We start from the raw sequence: 19576 nt of genomic DNA on the forward strand, positions 1-19576 counted from the left end.
AATTATATTTGGGATTTCAGGGTGTTAATACGGGTTTGTATTTATCAGTAATAGACCAAAGATAGGCCTTCTTGTTTAATATTTCCTTTAATCAGAAACAGAATACTACTTTAAGTAATAAGATCTTGTGTATGGTATCTTGGAGGTTGTACACAGACACATTAGCATTATGAAGGAGGATGCTCGGTGTAGCATATTTGACAGTTTCTAAGGGAAATTACACATTTGCTGAGGACTTAAGTTGAAAGAACTACACTAGGTGTTGAGAAGTTTGCATTTTGGAGAAATTGTAAGGGACATAGTCCTGAGGTTTCTGATCTTATATTTTGATGATGTTGCTCATTGTCTTATATTGCATGGAGATGGAAAGTTTTAAAGGGTTAGCTTTAGGTGGCTGTGATTTTAGTTAGTGATTCCTATCTTATTCTCATAGTGGTCAATATATCGTGTCATTTTAATTTACCATAGGTAGCACTAATAGCTTTTTTTAAAATCTCTTACGCAGGGATGAAAATAGGTATACCTAGAAGCAAATTTTAAAAGCAGTTTCTCTTCAAATCATCTTTTTTCATACCACCTGATAAGCATCTCGATTCATCATGGCTGTAGCAGCAGTAAAATGGGCACTATCAAACAGATCTCTCTTGAAAGATTTATTTCCAATTAAAAGTAAGTGAGCTTTTTAATGTTTAAAAAGTTTTAAACTTTTTCAAATATTTTAGAAATATTTATTCATTATAGAATATTTAAAGCATTTGGTTACTGTATATGTCTTTTAATGCCTGGAGCGTTTGCAATAATGGAAAAAGGAAGAAAATTATAAATGTTTATTAAAAGGGGGATGGATAAATTATGGTACATCTTTACTATATGTAAATATCTCCACATGGAAGGGGAAAAAAGTGTGTCAGAACAATATTGTATGATCTTATTTGTGCATTTAAAAGACGATCTACCGTGTGTGTGTGTGTGTGTGTGTGTGTGTGTGTGTGTGTGTAAATATAGAGTAAAAAGTATGGACCAAATAGGTTATCTGTGTAGACCGCAAGTAACATTTTTAGCTGAGTGCAAGTGAGGGATTGATAAAGAGGAACTTTCTCTGGTTTGAATCATTTATATTTACTATATTTTTACATATTACTTTTTTAGTAGTACTTAAAATCAGCAAATAAAGGGCAAAGTTACAATTCTATCTTAGATAATCATTGTTAATATTCTGGTGTATTCTCTGTGGTTTTTTTTGTATGGATTTAGGCATTAAAAAATAAAATGTAATTTCTTTTCTAAACAAATGTATGTAGTCTTTTTCTTCAAAGCCTATTAATACATGTTTGATAGTCAAAACATTAATCTATATAAGTAAATAAATTATTAAAGTCTTATTTCCCAGCCAACCTTTCTTTCACTTACTTTTTCCACTGTCTGTGAATGCTATTCTCCCATTTCAGACATAGAGGACTACAATAGGTTTGCTTTTTCACATTTAGCTACATCAGCCAACTTTTTTACACATCTCTGCCTCATGTGAATCTCTTCCTTCACGTTCATTTATTGAGTTATGAGGAAAAGAGTTGTTTGAAGGCTAGTATAAATGGTATAAGTAAAAGTATAATTAATTAAGTAAACCCACGAGGAGATTGCTAAGATACTTTACATATAAATCAGAGTCCAAGCAAAACAAAACTACAGTCAGCTCTTGATTACCTAGGAACATTTTTGTTGTTGAGAATTGGGAGTGAGACCACTGCTGCTTAGCCTTCTCTTTGCCCTGACAGGAACCCAACCCCAAGGCTGATGGAAAATCAGACCTAATCAGTTTTTACCTAGTCTATGTCCTGACACAACATTAGTTCTCACTTAGGTTAATCTGAAATCCAATTAATCTGCCCCTGGATAAGTGAAAATTGTGTATGTAGATTGTAGATCGTATTGTGTATGTAGATTGTAGAAATCTAGATTGTAGATTTATACAGCATCTAATTTATTTGGTTTCATCAGTGCCTCTCATACGTATGTGATAGGTGATAAATGTTTGTTGAACTGATCCAAATGGATTGGAGTTATCAAATTATGTAGTTAACTAAAAATTAACTTACGTTACCTCAGAAAATTTATCAGTCATCCTAGTACTCAATGACCAACTTCTTGCATGTGAAAGCCCCTTGTTCTGCACAATTTCTGTTATTAGTATTATTGAAAGTAAAGTATTATTACTATTATTGATATTTTATTTAAAAGAAAAGACATTAGAAGCAAAGTAAAACCATGATTAAGGAAGAAAGTTCAATGAGCAAAAATAAAAAGTCTTCCCTACATTTCAGAAGAAACTTAAAAAAACTTTCCACAACATATAGTCAACATGGGAATGTGGAACATTTTACAATTTTTTAAGTTATATTAAGCCATTTGATCTTTACATCTTTGAATTTTACAACTTTGAATAATACCACTTGGTATGCTATGCAATACTCTTTCTGAAGATGAAGGAACTTGAGTTCTCTGGCCACCAGAAACTTACCCAAAGTTGTATGTCTGGTAAATGAGAACTGTGATCAAAACCTAGGTCTCCTTGTCTTACTTTGTCCAATACATCTTCTGCTGTACTGCCTTTCTTTTAGTAACTTAAAATATTGAACATTTGTAAATTAAGTGGGGCTATCAGCTTTCATATATCTTATTAAAATGCAATTTAACACACACACACGTATGTAACGAATAGCCCATAACTTAGAGAGAGCTAACTCTCATTGCAATTCTTTCTGGCATATTTAATTGCTTTGGATCGATTGATGTTAACTTTGGCATCAGTTCTAATTACATATTTAGAACCTCTGATACTGACCATATCTAGAATTTTTATCTTGATAAAATGTCATGTGAGGTTTTTATGTATTGATTCTGCAGAAATGAACATTTTAGAGGCAGTTTGGCAGTCATTTTATTTGTAGCCACTATAGAGAATACAGTAATGAACATTGTGTGTTTCCTGACCTTAAGGAACTAATTTAGACTTTTGAGTCAAAAAGACATCTGTGGAAACAAGAGATACCTAGAATATGAGGTAGAATGTGATATATATCATGAGGGTACAAACAAATGTCTATGTAAGTACAGATTAGAAATTTTACAGTTTCTTGAACTGAAATACTGTTGTCTTGAGTTTTCCCTCCTGCCTATTTAAGAAAACTTACTTCTGTCTGTCCTACTTCTGCCATCTAACCCTGTTCCTTTAAGCGAACATGTACATCACCTAGCTGGTTTGTACTCAGAGAATAAAAATTTTTTTAATATTAATCCATGCATAATTAGGAAGATCCTCAACAGTGTCAAACAAGAAAATAAAATATGTAAATGTTTTTTACTTTATCCTCTGATTTGTCTTATTGAATGCTCCTCTGTATTAGCACAGATAATTGAAAACAAATCTTGAGAAACAAGGTTAAATTTCCAATTCCTTGTATTTTGTTATATCTGTAGAATTTGGGGATTGACATTTTGCTGAATAATCTTTTATGATAGTAGTGAATTTTGTTAAGGTACTTTTTATGCTGTGGGGTAGGAATTTATATTTAGACCTCTGAGTGTATGCAATCCTTGGGGAAAAGACAGGTATACAAACATGGAAGACATCTTTTTTACATCTCTTTGATATACATAAATAACCGATGCAGAAAAAAAATGACCACAAAGAAAGTATAGTAATGTCATATGGAGCGCTGGTTGTGGGACACGTAAAATAGACAACTCTTCTTTCTGTGATGGGGATTGTGGGCAGGGAGGGGAATAAGGATTTCATGGAAGAGTAGCGTTCAATTCTGAAGGGGGAGTGATTTGAACAAACTGGGGATGGCGTTTCATTCTGAGGAGCAAGAGGCTCAGTTAAGAGAGGTTGCTCCTTGGATTTAGCCAAGTTATCTTGAGAGCTTGCTTTTTTTGTGAGCTACATTTACATTTTTTTTCTCTATATTTAAAAGAATACCTTTTTTCTGAACATAGGAGAACCTTTCACAAGCTTTTAAAAAAGTAGTTATGGCTCTTTAATTTGTAGGTATCCTAAAAGAGGAAAATGTACTTTGAAATACGAGCATTTTGATTAAGGAAAAATTAATTTTAACAATTTATTTTGTATTTCATCACCTGACACTCCCCCTTTATAAATTGTTCACTCTAGTACATGAAAGTTTTTAGAATACCCAAATACTTCATGTTCTTTCTTGCCTCTGGTCCTTGGTACTTGTTATTCCCTCTGCAAGGAACATTATACTTACTCCTACCAACTCCTGTTTACCCCCAACCTTCAGAGTACCTTACACGTCATCTCCACTGTGTTTCTTTCTCTCCCAATGCTTACCCATGCTAACAGGGCTTATCTTTTATATTGGAATTGTTTGTTCACTTCTCTATCACCGGACTTGTACTGTTTCTGAGAGTAGAGACTGGATCTTACTTATTGAATCCCTGGCCCCTAGTACATCCATGTTTCATAGTAAACACAACAAATAGTGGTCGAATGCGTGAAACTAGCTTTATATTTATGTGAGAACATATGCTCAAATTAACTAAATCTACTTTACTGTTTGGAGTTTTTGCAGATGGAGCTTTATGTTGTGTTTCTCATAAATCTACATATTCTTCTCTTCCAGATGACTATAATTGGTATGTATCAAAATTCAATTGAAAAAAATTACAGTCTGTTTGCTGTATCTGAAATGATTTTATTTCTTATTTTGGGATTTTCTGCTTTTTGATTATTCTTTAATTTTATTTTTTAAAATGATTTCAGTGATCTTGTTTGCCTAGTATCTGGGCTTATAAACGTTTCAAATAAAAATCATTATCATTGTGTTTTAGTGAATACCTAATTTGTTGTTAAGAGACATGCTATTAGCAATGCTCTTCTTCCTGAAGCATTCTTTAGCTTCCTGGAAAATTTAATTAGTTTTTATAGTTTTCTCAGGGTTTATATCTGTTACTTTATACAGTTATCTTTTATTTGACATTGAATAATCCTAAATTACAAATATTTAATTCAACCACAATTTATTTGGTACTTATTCAATTCTAGTCACTGCTAAGAACCAGGAATAATGTATGAATAAGATGTCTTTGTTTCTCTATAGCAGAGTCTAGTATGTGGAAACTGTAACATATTTTCTTAAGCTACCTTTTTTTTAATTGTAAATTTTAGTAAAAAAATGTATTTTCTTCCCTTTGGACACTGTGTAGTTTTAATCATATATTTAGTAAGTGCTAAAATAGCGATGAAGTTAGACAAGGAAATAGGTAACATTTTTGAACCTGAAAAGAATGAGTCTTATAACTGTTTTGGCTTTATGTAAAACTCCATCCTTCAGCAAAAATCTTTTGTTAGATTAAATGTTCATCATAGTCCTGTTATGATATTCAATCTTAAAAGATTAGTGAAACAACCTAATACCTTACCCTGTGTTAGCTAAAATATATGTTATAGTTTAACTGCTGGTCTGGCTCAAATACGCTAGCTGTTGAAATCCTAGAAACTTAAGTTTACAGACATCTAGAGAACACATAAATTTAACAGAAGCTGAAAGTTGTGTTCCTTAGAATATATATGGTTCCAAGTACAATAGTAATTGCCAGAATCTTTGAAAACAGGCTTGGTTACTAGGTACCTGAAGGAAGGAGATCTAGCTAGAGAATTCCTGGAAATATTTAGAGGAGTATTGCCCAGAATGTGTTCTTCTGAGGAATATTAATGGAGAGAAGGGATAATGTTTAGTAATGCCCAAATTTGTTTAACCACAGAACCCTTTTTACCGGAAGCTTCTTACAGTTGTACTGTTCTGCTAAAGGAAAAATGCCTATCTAGAAAAAGTGCTCAGCTACAATCTTTATGATTAGAAATTCAGGTGATCCTTTACCTGGAAGATCATATACTTTGCTGATCTTTAACTTTAATAATTCAACCAAGTAATGTCCTTCTTGAAGGTAGTTACTAGATAAGGAGAAGAAGTTCTAATAATAGTGACGAATAAACATGAAGGTATCTTCCAAAGATTTGGATAGATTAAAAACAAATAATTTAGATAAAATAGTGGGTAATTAAGAGTTTGTTGTGATAAACTGACATATTTTGTGGGATAGTCTGAGTTGTCCTCTATGATATGGGTACCAGGTTTGCCAGTGACATGGCATCTATTCTTCAGGGATTCATGATTAATTAATTTTAGCTCTAAGAATAATTATTCTGCTTTGAATACAGTATAACTATGTTTTTAAAACATTCTTTTTTAGCAAAGTAGAGCTTGCTTTGACATCTGATGGCAGGACAATAGTATGCTACCATCCTTCTGTTGATATTCCATATGAACACACAAAAGTATGTATGAGAAAATCTCTTGTCATTTTTAATTTGCTGTTAGAAATATTCACTCTTCCTTACAGTAACCAAAGAGGAGGATTTCCTTTTATTTGATTTTTTAAATTTGGCTTAGATTTTTTTTTGACTTTTTACTGTTTTGATTTTTCTCTTATTTCTGTTTCATCGTTCTTTAAAGGCTGTTTTCAGTACACAGGGTGAACCATTTAAACACAATTATGGCATCAGTTTTCTGGTCTAAAATTTGGTAGATTTCTGATTAGAGATCAAACACACCTGACATAAACTTACAAAACACATTGTCCCATACTAGTCTATGTTATAATCTAATAAATTATGAAAAACTTATATTTTAGAGTGCTGTTTCATGACTTTTATATTGTATTGGTTCTGATAATCCTTTTACTGTTTGGTAAATTTCTTTTTAGTTTTTTGTTAGTTTTTTTCTAATTGGCCAACATGGGCATGTATTTTAAGTGGCCTAGTTTAATTTCTATAAAAGCTAGGCACTAGATGGGGGAGAGGTTTTGTTTTTGTTTTTAATACAATTTATTTTAGCTTGGCTCAAGTCTTTTTATTTTATATTTGAAATGTTTCTCCTGTTTCTTTAAGCCTTCTACTATATTTGGTAATGTTCGATTTGCTTTTTTGAGGAGAAAATAATTAGATAATTCAAGCCATCACATGATGCATCTAGTGGTACCTATTTTTAAAAATTATCATTAGAGCCAGAGTACTGGTTGATTTGCAAAATAGATTAATGTTATTTTGCTAGTTTTTGTTCCCTTTTTAACCTCACCATTTTGTCTGCCTGCTTTGTGTTCTAGCCAAATATAGTAGGCAATATTCCAGTACCTCTTTTGTTTCTTTTATTTGGGCAGTTTGTGGAAAATAGGGCTAAGGCAATGACTTTTGGCCTGTAAACCTTCCAGCTCACACTATTATGTGCCTTCTTGCGTTTCTATTTTGTGATATATTTCTGGTTACGTAGTTTATCCTGTTTTAGTAGTTATACCAAGAAGCCCAGCACTGCGAGGTCATTTCTCAGCATCCAGACTCTCATTCCATATATGGTTCTTTACATCCCTGAATCTGACCTTTCTCCTATCCCTCCTAACTCTGAAAACTTTTCCACTGTACTTTTAGAACACTATCAAAAATGAAATCTTTCATAAACTTAACATCTTCCAGAATGTTGCCTTCACCTTCTAGCTTAATGGAAACCTGGCTATACTCTGGGGCCAGTGCTTCCCTGGCCATTGCTGTTTTCTCTCTTATATCCTTTTATTACTGGGCCTAGAGGTGGGGTAGGTGTCTCTGTAGCTCCTCATTATCACATCTAGACCATTTTTCCTTCTCTTTAACAATTTCTAGCTTTGTAGTTTGTATCATTAAACTATACCATTCACTACCTTTTTTTGTTGCCATCACCTCCCAATCCGCAGTTTACTTCTCTCATTCCATCCTTCTACTCTTGAAGATTTTAGATGTACTGTCACTCTCCACACTGTTTCTATCCTCATTCTTTGTTATTTCAATATCCATGTAGATGATCTGGTCTCTCACTTCTTGCTCTTTTCTCTCTGCTTCAACCTCCACTGCAATGGTACCCTAGAGATATTCTAATCACAAATAACTGGCCCTCCTTCCTTCCAGTCTTGCATTCTTGAAAACATGTTACTCTTAGAGTATATTCCTTTGAATTCATATTTACAAATTTCATGATGATAATATATAACATTAAATATCCTCAAACATGACTTAAAATTTAGACTTGATTTTACTCTTTTCTCCAGGAAGTAGGGCTGCAACTCTAGTAGGCCCTTTGATTCTTGGTCATGTGTAGAAATACTAATTAAGACTAGCTTTAAGAAAGTTAAGATGAGCTCTTTCTATAAGCAGCCTGAGGTGACCTCTGAAAATACTTCACTATTCCCTTGACCCAGAAAACCCCACAAAATCATGCAAATCAAGAGGTCAGATCTTCGTGTTCACTTTAAGAACACTCACAAAGTTGCCCACGCCATCGAGGGTATGCGTATTTGAAAAGCTACCAAGTACATGAAGGATGCCAATTTATAGAAGCAGTGTGTACCATTCCTTTGTTACAGTGGTGGAGTTGGTAGGTTTGCCTATGCCAAGTAGTGGGGCAGGATGCAGAGTCGGTGGCCCAAAAAGAGTACTGAATTTTTGCTGCACGTGCTTAAAAATGTAGAGAGTGATGCTGAACTTCAAGGTTTAGATGCAGACTCTGGCACACACAGGAGAACAAGGCTCCTGAGATACAGCTCAAGAAGGTACAGAGCTCATGAGTGGGTGAACCCTACATGAGCGCCCCCCGCCACACTGAGACGGTCTTCAGTGAAACGGAGCAGAGTGTTCCTGAGCCAAAAGATGAGCTTGCACAGAAGAAAATGATGTCCCAAGAGAAGCTGAAGAAACAAACTTATGGCCCCGGAGTATATTTAGCATCAAATAAATGCTAATAATGAATGGTAAAAGGAGAAAAAAGAAAGTTAAGATGATTTGCTTCTTTGGTCTTCTGGTAATTTACATTTGAATCTAAAACATGTTGATTATCTTCTATAGGTCTAGGTAAAAAAGATCCTCCTTTCTACTTCTGCCAGGTGTATGTTTTATTAAAAGTACTAATGTTCTAAAAAAGTTTTTCAAATTTAGGATTTCTAGTTTAGGAAAATAAATATATTATACCAGGGGCAAAAAAATAATGACTTGGAAAAATGAAGTAAAAATGTAAATACTAGGGAGTTCTTTTTGGTGGTTGATTTAGTGGAAAATTTTGCATGTCAAGTTTTTTAAATTCTTGAGAAAAATGGGAAACTCAGGCTGACAGTTATGAATAAAGTTGAAATTCAGGTTCTTTAAAAAGCTTTTTCTTTTTTATTGAAATATTTATGTACCCTTTCTTTGAAGCTGGTCGAGGAGATCAAATACTACCTAAAAATTCTGGGTCTGCAAGAGGCTTTTGGTATAGACTTTGAAGAAGCCATTAATTCCAATGTCTTATCTACGTGCCTGGAAAAATAACCTGTTTTTAATCACACAAAGCAGAGAGAATTTGTGACATATTAGAATTGAGCTGGCTTGAGAATAGGATCAGAGACCACGAACATTTATTAACACTTGAAAATAACTTTTTGATAATATTTAAAACATTTGATCTTTAGCAAAAAGTTACTATAGGTTACTATACTAACCTAAAAGAGAAAAAACTATATGCCATAATCCCATATTTGCTTGTACCCCACAGGATCTGATATTAACTTACAAAGACATTTATTAATATTTCACTTTATAAATGAGATGATACTTTAACATTACTTTAAGTGTCTAAGGAGCACTTTTTTTAAAAAATAAATTTATATTATTTTTTCTGCTTGAGGACATAAAAGAAATGTTAATAGCTACCTATTATTATTAAACTCTTAGAGAATGAGAGACAGCTAAGCAATCAATATCTTATTATCTCACTGAATCCTCATCAAACCCTTATTAGATAGATATTACTTCTCTGATTTTATAGAAAGGGAAATTAAGAGCTTAAATAACTTGCCCAAGGTCACAGAGCTAATAAGTGATAGAATCAAAGTCCAAAGCCTAAGTTCTTAACCTCTTCATTATACTTTCTCCTTATTCCCTCTCATACTAAGTGATTCCTTATTTCTACTTATGTCAAATTGTTACTTCTAAGTCTAACAGTGAAGGCCTTTCATAATCTGGTTTTGTGAGATCTATTTTTAAAGATTATCTCTTTATCATGTGTTCTTACCTATGTTTCTTTACTCACAAGGTTTATTATTCCTTGTCAGGTATATTCTTCACTTGGCAACAAGTCTCTTGTTCTACTTCTCACTGATATCTTTGTTATTTTGCATTTCTGATATATTTGTGCCACCTTCATGCACTTATATATATTGCTTTTTAATGAGGTCTTATTATTTTATGTACATAAGCTAAATAAATATAAGTATATAACACACACTCAGATTGCCATAAAACATCATTTTTGGGCATTTAATTCATCAAAATAAAAACTACATTTTTCCTGCTTCCATTTGATATAAGAAATGTCATTTCAGTGCAAGACTTTTCATTGTATCTCACTTTAATGATATACAAGGTAGAGACTAAACTTTTAAGTTAAAAAATAGAAGGCACAATTTATAAGTTTGAGAAATAGGAATTAAGGTAACAAGTCTTTAATGAATAATGCAAATAAGCAAAACTCTGTTCTGATATCTACCTACCTATATTGTAATGAATTCTTGAGCATGGTAATTTTACTGTAAACTCAATCAAATACTGGCTAACATTCTTTCATTTTGATGCTGTTCATTACTGATTATTTTGTAGCCTATCCCTCGACCAGATCCTGTACATAATCATGAAGAAACACAGGATCAAGTGCTGAAAACCAGATTAGAAGAAAAAGATGAACACTTTGAGCAAGGACCCATGATAGAGCAACTTAGCAAAATGTTCTTTACTACTAAGCACCAATGGTATCCTCGTGGACAGTAAGTTCTATTTTCTTTACTCTTGTTATCTCAAAAAAAAAAAAGGTATAATAATGCCTAATTTGTATAGTGTTTTTGAGATAAATATAATCATATAGGTTAAGCATGTGGCATATGGTATATACTCAATATGGTAATGATAATTATTAATATTGTCTCCTACTCATAGTTTTCCTCTTAACTCACTCTTCTTGAAGAATCTTTCCTTAAATAAGCTCTTGTGGGGTATAATTGACATACAGAAAAATTAATCAGTTTTAAGTATACAATTCTATGAGTTATGACAAATGTATACCATTGTATGGTCAATACCACAATCATAATATAGACTATTTTATCACTCCAGAAAGTTCTCTTGTGCCCTTTTGCCATTCCCTTCCTTTAACCCCTAACCCTAGCAATCACTGATCTGCTTCCCATCACTTTTTAGAATTTAATGAATTTCTAGAATATCATGTTTTACCCTTTCTAGAATTTCATGTAAATGGAATTATACAGTATGTAAGCTTTTGTGTCAGGCTTATTTCACTTAATTTAATACTTATGAGCTTCATCCATACTGTGTATGCAAGGGATTGTCCCTTTTTATTTCTGAGTGGTATTCCCTAGTATGGATAGACCACAATTTGTTTATTTGCCAATTGATGGCAATTTTGGATTCTTTACAGTTTCGGGCTCTTATGAATAAAGCTGCATAAATGTTCAGGTACAAGTCATTATATTGATGTATTTCATTTCTCTTGGGTAAATACCTAAGAGTAGGATTACTCAATTTGTGATAAGGGCCTCTTTAAATTCATAATAAACTGTCAAAGTGACTGAACCATTTTGCATTCCCACCAGTAGTGCGTGAGAGTTCTAGTTATTCCACATCTTCCTCAATACTGGGTATTATCAGTCTTTTTAATTTTAGTCATTTTTTTGGATAAGAAGTAGTCTTTCTTTGTGATTTTAATTTATGTTTTGCTAATGACTAAAGAAGTTGAAATCTTTTCATGTGCTTATTGGCCATTCGTATGTTTTGGGCTTTGTTTGTTTGTTTGTTTGTTTTTTTGGTGAAGTATCTACAAATGTTTTGGCTGTTTTTCAAAAAAAAGTAGATTGATTGTCTTATTAAGGTGTAAAACTTGTAGATGAAAGTCCCTTATGAGATAGATATGTTTTGCAAATATTTACTGCCTGTCTTTAGCTTGCCTTTCATTTCCTTAACAATTTTTTTTGATGATCAAAAGTTTTTAATTTTGATGAAGTCATTTACAAATTTTTCCTTTTTAGGTTTTTGTGTCCTAGTTAAAAAAATCTTTGCCTAATCCAAGGTTACTAAGGCTTTTTTACTATGTTTTATGCTAGAATTTTTATAATTTTAGCTCTAATATTTAGGTCTATAACCCATTTAGAGTTAATATTTATATACATGGTATGAGGCATGGATCAAGGTATATATTTTTTTGCATCTGTATATCTAGTTGTTCCAACACCATTAGTTGGAAATATTATCTTTCCTCATTGAATTGTCCTAGCACCTTGGTTGAAAATCAATTGACCATATATGTGGGTCCTGTACTCTCTATTTTGTTCTATTAACCCATTTCTTGTTTGCCCCAAAAATACTTTCTGGCGACACTTGTGGCTGCAGCATTTACTCCAAGATAACTTGTGGATTACAGTCCTAACCTAAACCCAAAGTTTGCCACAAAATATCTCTCTTTTATTATTTTTACGTCGCTATAATATTCAATAGTCTTTGGAAACAAATGACATCATTCTGTTTATAGCATTCTGTTTTTAGTAGTGGTATTTCCATTTACAAAATATAGTAAATCTTGATTGCTGAAAATGTCAAATCCTAGAAAATATAACATTCCTATGCATGATATTAACATCATTCTCGAACAGTTGTTAGTTGAAGATTCATTTGATGAATCTGATTTGTGTATACATTTCTATTATATTAGGATTAGAGACAAGTTCTGTTTAGAAATAATTCCAAGAACTGTTTTTATATTTTATTTTCATATTGAAAACCAGTCAGATTTGCTGCAGCATCAGTGAGCATGTTTACGTAAAATTTAACGCTGGCAGTGAGCTGCACTTTTTTTTCTAAACGGAAAATGGGTTAATATATGTGTCTTTCTTTGCAGTACCACTGTTTTGGCTCTGTAGATTTAAAAAAGTCTTGAAGTAAGGTAGAATAAGTCTTCTAACTTCTTTGTTTCACAATTGTCTCAGCAATCTTAGTTCTTCTGCATTTCCATATAAATTTTAGAATCAGTTTACTGGTTTCTACAAAAACATCTGGGACTTTGAAAGAGATTGCAGTCAGTCTCTTGATCAATTTTAGGAGGGTTGTTGTCTTAACAATGTTGAATCTTTTCATTTATGAAAATGATATATTTCTCCATTTATTTAGGTCTTTTCAGATTTCACTAAACAGTGTTTTATAGTTTGCAGTGTATATTATACATTATTTGTTAAATTTATCCCAAACATTTTTTTTAATGCTATTGTAAATGGTACTGAGTTTCTAATTTCAATTTCCAATGGTTTGTTGTTTGTATTTAGAAATATAAATGATTTCTGTATGTTGACTTGGTATGCTGTGATCGTGAGACTAGTTCTAGTACCTTGTTTATATATTCCTTAGGATTTTCTACATAGATGATCATGGTATCATTGAATAAAGATAATTTTACTTTTCCTTTTACAATATGTATGCTTTTTATTTCCTTATTCACAGTGCTGTACAATGTTGTGCTTAATGTTGAGCTGAAGTGTTGAGAGCAGACATCATTGTCTCTTTTCTAGTTTTAGCGACAGGAAGCATAGAGTCTTAACATTAAGTATGATGTTCACAATAGATCTCTTTATAGATGCCCTTTATCAGGTTGAGGAAGTTCCTTCTTTTTCTGATATGAGAGTTTTTATCATGAATGGGTGTTAACTTTTGTTAGATGCTTTTTCTTTACTTATTAAGATGATCATATATTTTTTTTCTTTTTTAGTCCTTATTGTGATGAATTATATTGAATGGTTCTAAGTGTTAAACCAATGTTTTATTCTCGGGCTAAACCTTACTTGCCTGTGATATAGTGTTCTTTTCATGGATTGTTGGATTTGATTTGCTAAAATATTTATGTAGAATTTTTACATCTGTGTTTATTAGGGCTTTTGGTCTGTTTTTTATAATGCTTTTATCTGGTTTTGGTATCAGAGTAATGCTTGCATTATAGAATGGGTTTAGAAATAGTCCTTTCTCTTCAATTTTTTTGGAAGAGTATTTGTAGAATGGGTATTATTTCTTCCTTAAATATTAGAATCCACCACTGAAGCCATTTGGACGTGGAGGTTTCTTTGTGGGGAGGTTTTTAATCACAAATTCAATAACTGTAGTTGATATATAGGACAATTCAGTTTATCTACTTTTTCTTGAGGAATTTTTGGTAGTTTGTATCTTTCAAGGAATTTTTTCATTTCATCTCAATTGTTTATTTGCCCACAGTCGTTCATAATAATCCCTTTTATTCTTTCAGTATTTTTATAATCCGCAGTGATGTCACCTCTCATTCATTTCTGGTATTGTTATTTTGTTGATTTTAGTTTCATCAATTCTATTGTTTTTGTTTTCTATTTCATTGATTTTTGCTCTTTGTTTTCTTCAGCTTACTTTAGGTTTAATTTTTTTCTAGTTTATTAAGGCTATTGTTTGGAAATCTGTCTTTTTTTAATTAAGCATTTAATGCTATAAATTTTTTCTGCTTTACCTGCATTCCACAAATTTTGATGTTTTGTTTTCATTTTATTCAGTTAAAAATGTTTTCTAATTTCCCTTGTGATTTCTTTTTTGACTCATTAGCAGTATGTAAATTTCCAAATATTTTGAAGTTTTTCAGAAATCTTTCTGTTATGATTTCTAGTTTAATTCTATTGTGATAACAAAGCATACTTTGTATGATTTCAGTCTTTACATCTATTGGAATTTGTTTTATGACCCAGATTATGGTCTGTCTTGGTAAATGTTTCTCACGTGCATTTGAAAAGAAAGTGTATATTCTGCCATTGTTGGTAGTGGTACTCTAAAAATATCAATTAGGTCTAGTTGGCTTGTAATGTTGTTCAAGTTGTCTATACCCTTACTAATTTTCTATTTAATCAATTATTATGAGGGGAATGTTGAACTCTACCACTATAATTGTGGATTTTTCTCTCTTGCCTCTCAGTTCTATCTGCTTAGTTTTCATATATTTTGAAGTTCTGTTATCAGGTGTGTATATACATTTATTATTATATCCTCTTGATGAACTGACACCTTTATCTTTATGAAGTGTTCTTTTTTTTATTGCTGCTAATGTTTCGTATTCTGAAATCCAATTTGTCTAGTGTTAATATAGCCTATCCAGCCTTCTGTTGATTAGGATTTGCATGATATCTTTTTCTATTCTTTTACTGTCACTCTATCTGTACCTTTATGTTTAAAGTGGGTTTCTTATAAGTAGCATATAGTTGGGTTTTGCTTTCCAACCTGACTTCATTTCAGTATCAAGCCATCCTAAATGATTTTTCCTTTGATTTTCAGTACTTTTATTCTTCTTCAGCTATTTGCTCTAATCGTTAGATTATATATATAATGCACTTCTGTCATGAAATTTCATTTGATCATAAAACACTTGGAATAGCTACTACACCTATTAGCACAATTACATGTAACTATAGTTTTATTAGATATTTGTTAATGTTATATTTGTAGGTAAATTTTTGGTTACATCTTCTCTAGATTCTTCCTTCATCAGGAATGCATCTTCTGTTTTGTAATTTTCCATAAGATCTTTAACATAATATCTTTAATATAATGTATGGGTGCTAAATTAGTATGATGAAATATTATCTTACCTAATTATCTTCACACCTTGAAGTTGTTCAGTCTCTTTGAAATGGTACTTTATGATAGTCTTGGGATAGTCCACTGGTATATTTCCCAATGATTCTTAGAAGTTTTATTCTCAGAATTCAGCTATTAAGTTCTGTGGGTTGATCTAATTTCCACTTTATCTAGGTAGGTCACAAAGATGTTCCTCATTATCAGATTCTTAATCAAGGTCAGCAAAAGCTTTACGATCCTAAGGTGTTGCCCCACCTTATTCAGTCCTGAAATACCTTCATCTAATTATTGGCCTCACCCAAGATGGGTGGACTGGGAGCTAAGTAGTATGACTATACAGAACTGATGCTGAAATAGCCTAGTGGTCAATGAACACAAGTGATTAGTTTATCTGAAGTCTGGGGATCTAAAGTTAAAGTTGTTACTGCTAAATCTGTGAATCGGATTTTGCCTTTTCCTAGTTCTACTAATCCTGTTTACTTTAGGATGGCAAGGTCAGAACCTTAGATTTGGGCTTTATACCGAGAATGAGTGCTAGAACTGTTTGAATTTAACTTAGTGTGGGGGAAGGGTAATGAAGAAACCCAGTACACTGAGTTTTGGGTTATATTGAACTTTTAGTTCCCTGCCCTCTGCCTTTGCCTAAATTACTGTTTTTATAGTTAATAGTGCAAAGGTTGATTTAAACAAATAGCATATATAAACATGAGGCTCCTGCTTCTTCCTGTTTGATGATATTACGGGTGATGAAAATGAATTAGCTTTTACATTATATTTACCTGAAGTCATGGGACTTTGAACATAAACTTATTCTTTGAGAGGTACCCCTTATACAAATCCATTTTTTTGTACTGCCTACAGAAATTTGTATTTAATAGCTCCTCTGTAAATAGTTGCTGAGGATATGATTCTAAGTTTCTTTGCTTTTCACAGCTGCCTCTGAAGTATCTCTTATTGGCCTTAAGTATTGGCAGTACTTAGAAAGAGGAGCATGTCAGTTCTCTTGATTGCCAGCATCTGTGTGTAAGTTCTTGCTTTCTTCAGTAGGCATGAAAAAAATCAAGTGATGGAGCAATCCTTCCAGTATAATTATTTCCAGAACACCTTGTTTTAGCAATATTACAGAGTTCCTGATGATTGTATTTGACTTATCTGTTATTTTTCTCATTAATTCAACTTTAATAACTTTGTTGAAACTCTTATTACATTTCTAAAGTTCATATACTCTCTTGGTTTCTCTGGCTGATTCCTTTTCATCTCCCTTGTCTGTGATTGTAGCACATATTGAAATTCATGCATATAAGAAATCTATATATGCTATTTGACATTTATTGAGCATATTTTAGAACTTGACTTTGTTAGGTTTAGGGATGTCAGGGTCTCAAGCATTTTCAGTCAGTCTTGAGCAGTGAAAATAGTTGAGCAATGTAAAAGCTGAATCATATTTTTATAGGATAGTTCTTAGCGTTTTAGGACCACAGATTTCATTGAGGATTTGATGAAACATATGAATTCACTTCCCAGAAAAACACATATTCAAAATTTTATAAATAATTTCAGAAAGTTCATGACTTCCCAGTCTCCCAATGCTTTGAGAGAACACCTTTTAGGGTTACTATTACACTAGTAAAATCTTGATTATTGGCACAGAACTGGAACTTGTAAGAAACTCATAATTTTCTCTATGCCCATGTAAGTACATGTAGACATGTTTACATAAAATGCTATATATATTATTCTACTATTTAGTGTTCCCTGTTAGTATATGTAGATGTACTCAGTTCTTTTCAATTTAATTTGTATATTTTCCAAATATTCAAAAAAATCAACAACAAAAAATTATAGAAATGTTGCCTACATGAAAATTTAAGGTAAGCAAAAAATGCTTTAGATATTTTAATCTTAACAACTAAAGAGCATAAGATACATGTCTTATCATTTATGGTATAATAATTCTTACATTGTATTTCCACATTAGCAGAAAAGTAAAAAAAAAAAAAATAGGTCAACTTACCAAAATCTGACATTTGAAGAAAACTCATCACTAAAAACACATGTACTCTATGCATAAATTTTCTTAAATCAATAAAGAAAATAAGGAAATGTAGAGAAGCAAAAGGAAAAATCCTCCATGGTGAAATTACTCAAAGATAATTACTGCTAACAATTTATTTCATTTCTCTCTTTACATCTACACATAAATTATGTTAGTTTGCTTATTTTTATATGGTTTTAATTGTACTATATATATAAATTTGCATCCTGTATTGTCCCTCTCCCAATTAAAATTTTAACCATTTTTCTATATTGCTTTAGGATAGATTTCCAGAAGAAGAATTACTAGATCAAAAGTTATGACTATTTAGAAATTTTTTAGATATATATTGCCACACTACTTTTTAAAAATATTATACCAGTTAATACTTTACCATTCAGGTCTGATATTGCTTATTTCACCATACTCATGCTTGGGTTGGGCATTATAACTTTAAAAATATTTGTAATTGCAAAAACAAGTAAAAGGTTCATCACTGTTTTAATTTTTTATTTCTCCTATTTTTTGTGACATTGCATATTTTTCCATAAACATATTACTTATTGCATCCTATTGTATATTAAAACTTGCTTTTGCAATTTAAGAGTCCTCCAATTAGAAGAAAACATCTCTTTTTAAATAAAAGTGTTTAATAGAGCATGTTTGGCATGTTCACAATGTGCTGTTTCTTTACTGTAAAAACAATCATTAGTTTTTAATTAAAGATCAGTCATCCAGGTTACCACATGGAAATTATCCTGAAGATCTGAAGGATGATTTTCAAAAATGTTTAATTAATAGAAAACAATCTTCATTGCAGGGAAATGTTTCTTATTAAGAACTATGAGATATATCTAACTCTCTCTATATATTTTTGATTTATTGAGTACTAATAAATAGCAAACTAATCAGAAATTCGATATTTCTATCAGAAATAGTTAACTTATTAAAATAAATAATATTAAATATATTTTCTTCTTTTCAAGGTATCATAGACGTCGTAAGAAACTGAATCCTCCAAAAGACAGATGATATTGAAGTTTTCAGTAATCAAAGAGAAACGTTATCCTGTGTCTCATTTGCCATTTGAGAAAATGCAATCAGCTATATTCACTAATATATTATCTAGTAAAATAATAATAAAATGCCTTTTCATCTATTAGAATGTGTATTTCTTTATATAAAGTAATTCTGTATTGGACATTCTTGTTTAGAGAAACCTATTTTCTCTTAAAGATAATTAGTCTCCTCTTTATTTTTATGTGACTAGTATGATTAAGTATTTTACATTATCAGCCAAATATTGTTAGTAGTGTAAATATGATTAATAAAAATGTTTGTTGTTCTCCTGACAATTTTTAAATTGCCTTTGAAAAGAAACTCACAAGGTCCACTCAGAAAATAGATGTAATGCTTTTTTTGTGACTTCTGGGAAATAGTCACATTTTAATCAGTTACTACTATCTGCTAGGTCCTTTACATACATTATTATTAAATTCTCACAATAATTCTTTGAAGAAAGAGCATCATCCTCATTTTACAGGTAAGACTAAGTGACTTACCTATCTAGCAAGTGGGAGAGCCAGGGTCCAAACTGTCAGACTCCAAAGCTTTTTTACAATGCACCACAATGACAAAGGGGGATTTTCTTCCACTCTAGATTGTACTTTCCTATAAAGAATACAGTTCGCTTTGAGACTTTTTTTTGTGTATGTGGCTGTCTTAAAATTCTGCTAGTTTTGGAACACATACAACTCTGTGATTAAAAC

General features: G+C 31.8%; 1 protein-coding gene across 4 annotated transcripts in view; it reads left to right on the top strand.

Moving 5' to 3' along the window:
* MRPL42 (mitochondrial ribosomal protein L42) overlaps nucleotides 1-19159 on the top strand; it is a 20310-nt gene extending 1151 nt beyond the window's left edge. For 2 of the 4 annotated variants that reach the window (XM_006923830.3, XM_015598541.2), the window contains exons 2-6: nucleotides 506-669; nucleotides 4584-4656; nucleotides 6274-6358; nucleotides 10733-10896; nucleotides 18794-18967. In XM_006923830.3, coding sequence (XP_006923892.1) covers nucleotides 600-669; nucleotides 4584-4656; nucleotides 6274-6358; nucleotides 10733-10896; nucleotides 18794-18839 — 438 coding nt within the window. In that variant the 5' untranslated portion in view covers nucleotides 506-599 and the 3' untranslated portion in view covers nucleotides 18840-18967. Of the gene's footprint in view, nucleotides 1-505; nucleotides 670-4583; nucleotides 4657-6273; nucleotides 6359-10732; nucleotides 10897-18793 lie in introns of all 4 variants that reach the window. The other 2 variants (XM_025041004.1, XM_025041005.1) reach the window with 2 other exon arrangements.
* The last annotated feature ends 417 nt before the right edge of the window (nucleotides 19160-19576 follow it).

The sequence above is a fragment of the Pteropus alecto genome, unplaced genomic scaffold (genome assembly GCF_000325575.1).
Source record: "Pteropus alecto unplaced genomic scaffold, ASM32557v1 scaffold76, whole genome shotgun sequence".
Classification (NCBI taxonomy): Eukaryota; Metazoa; Chordata; class Mammalia; order Chiroptera; family Pteropodidae; genus Pteropus; species Pteropus alecto.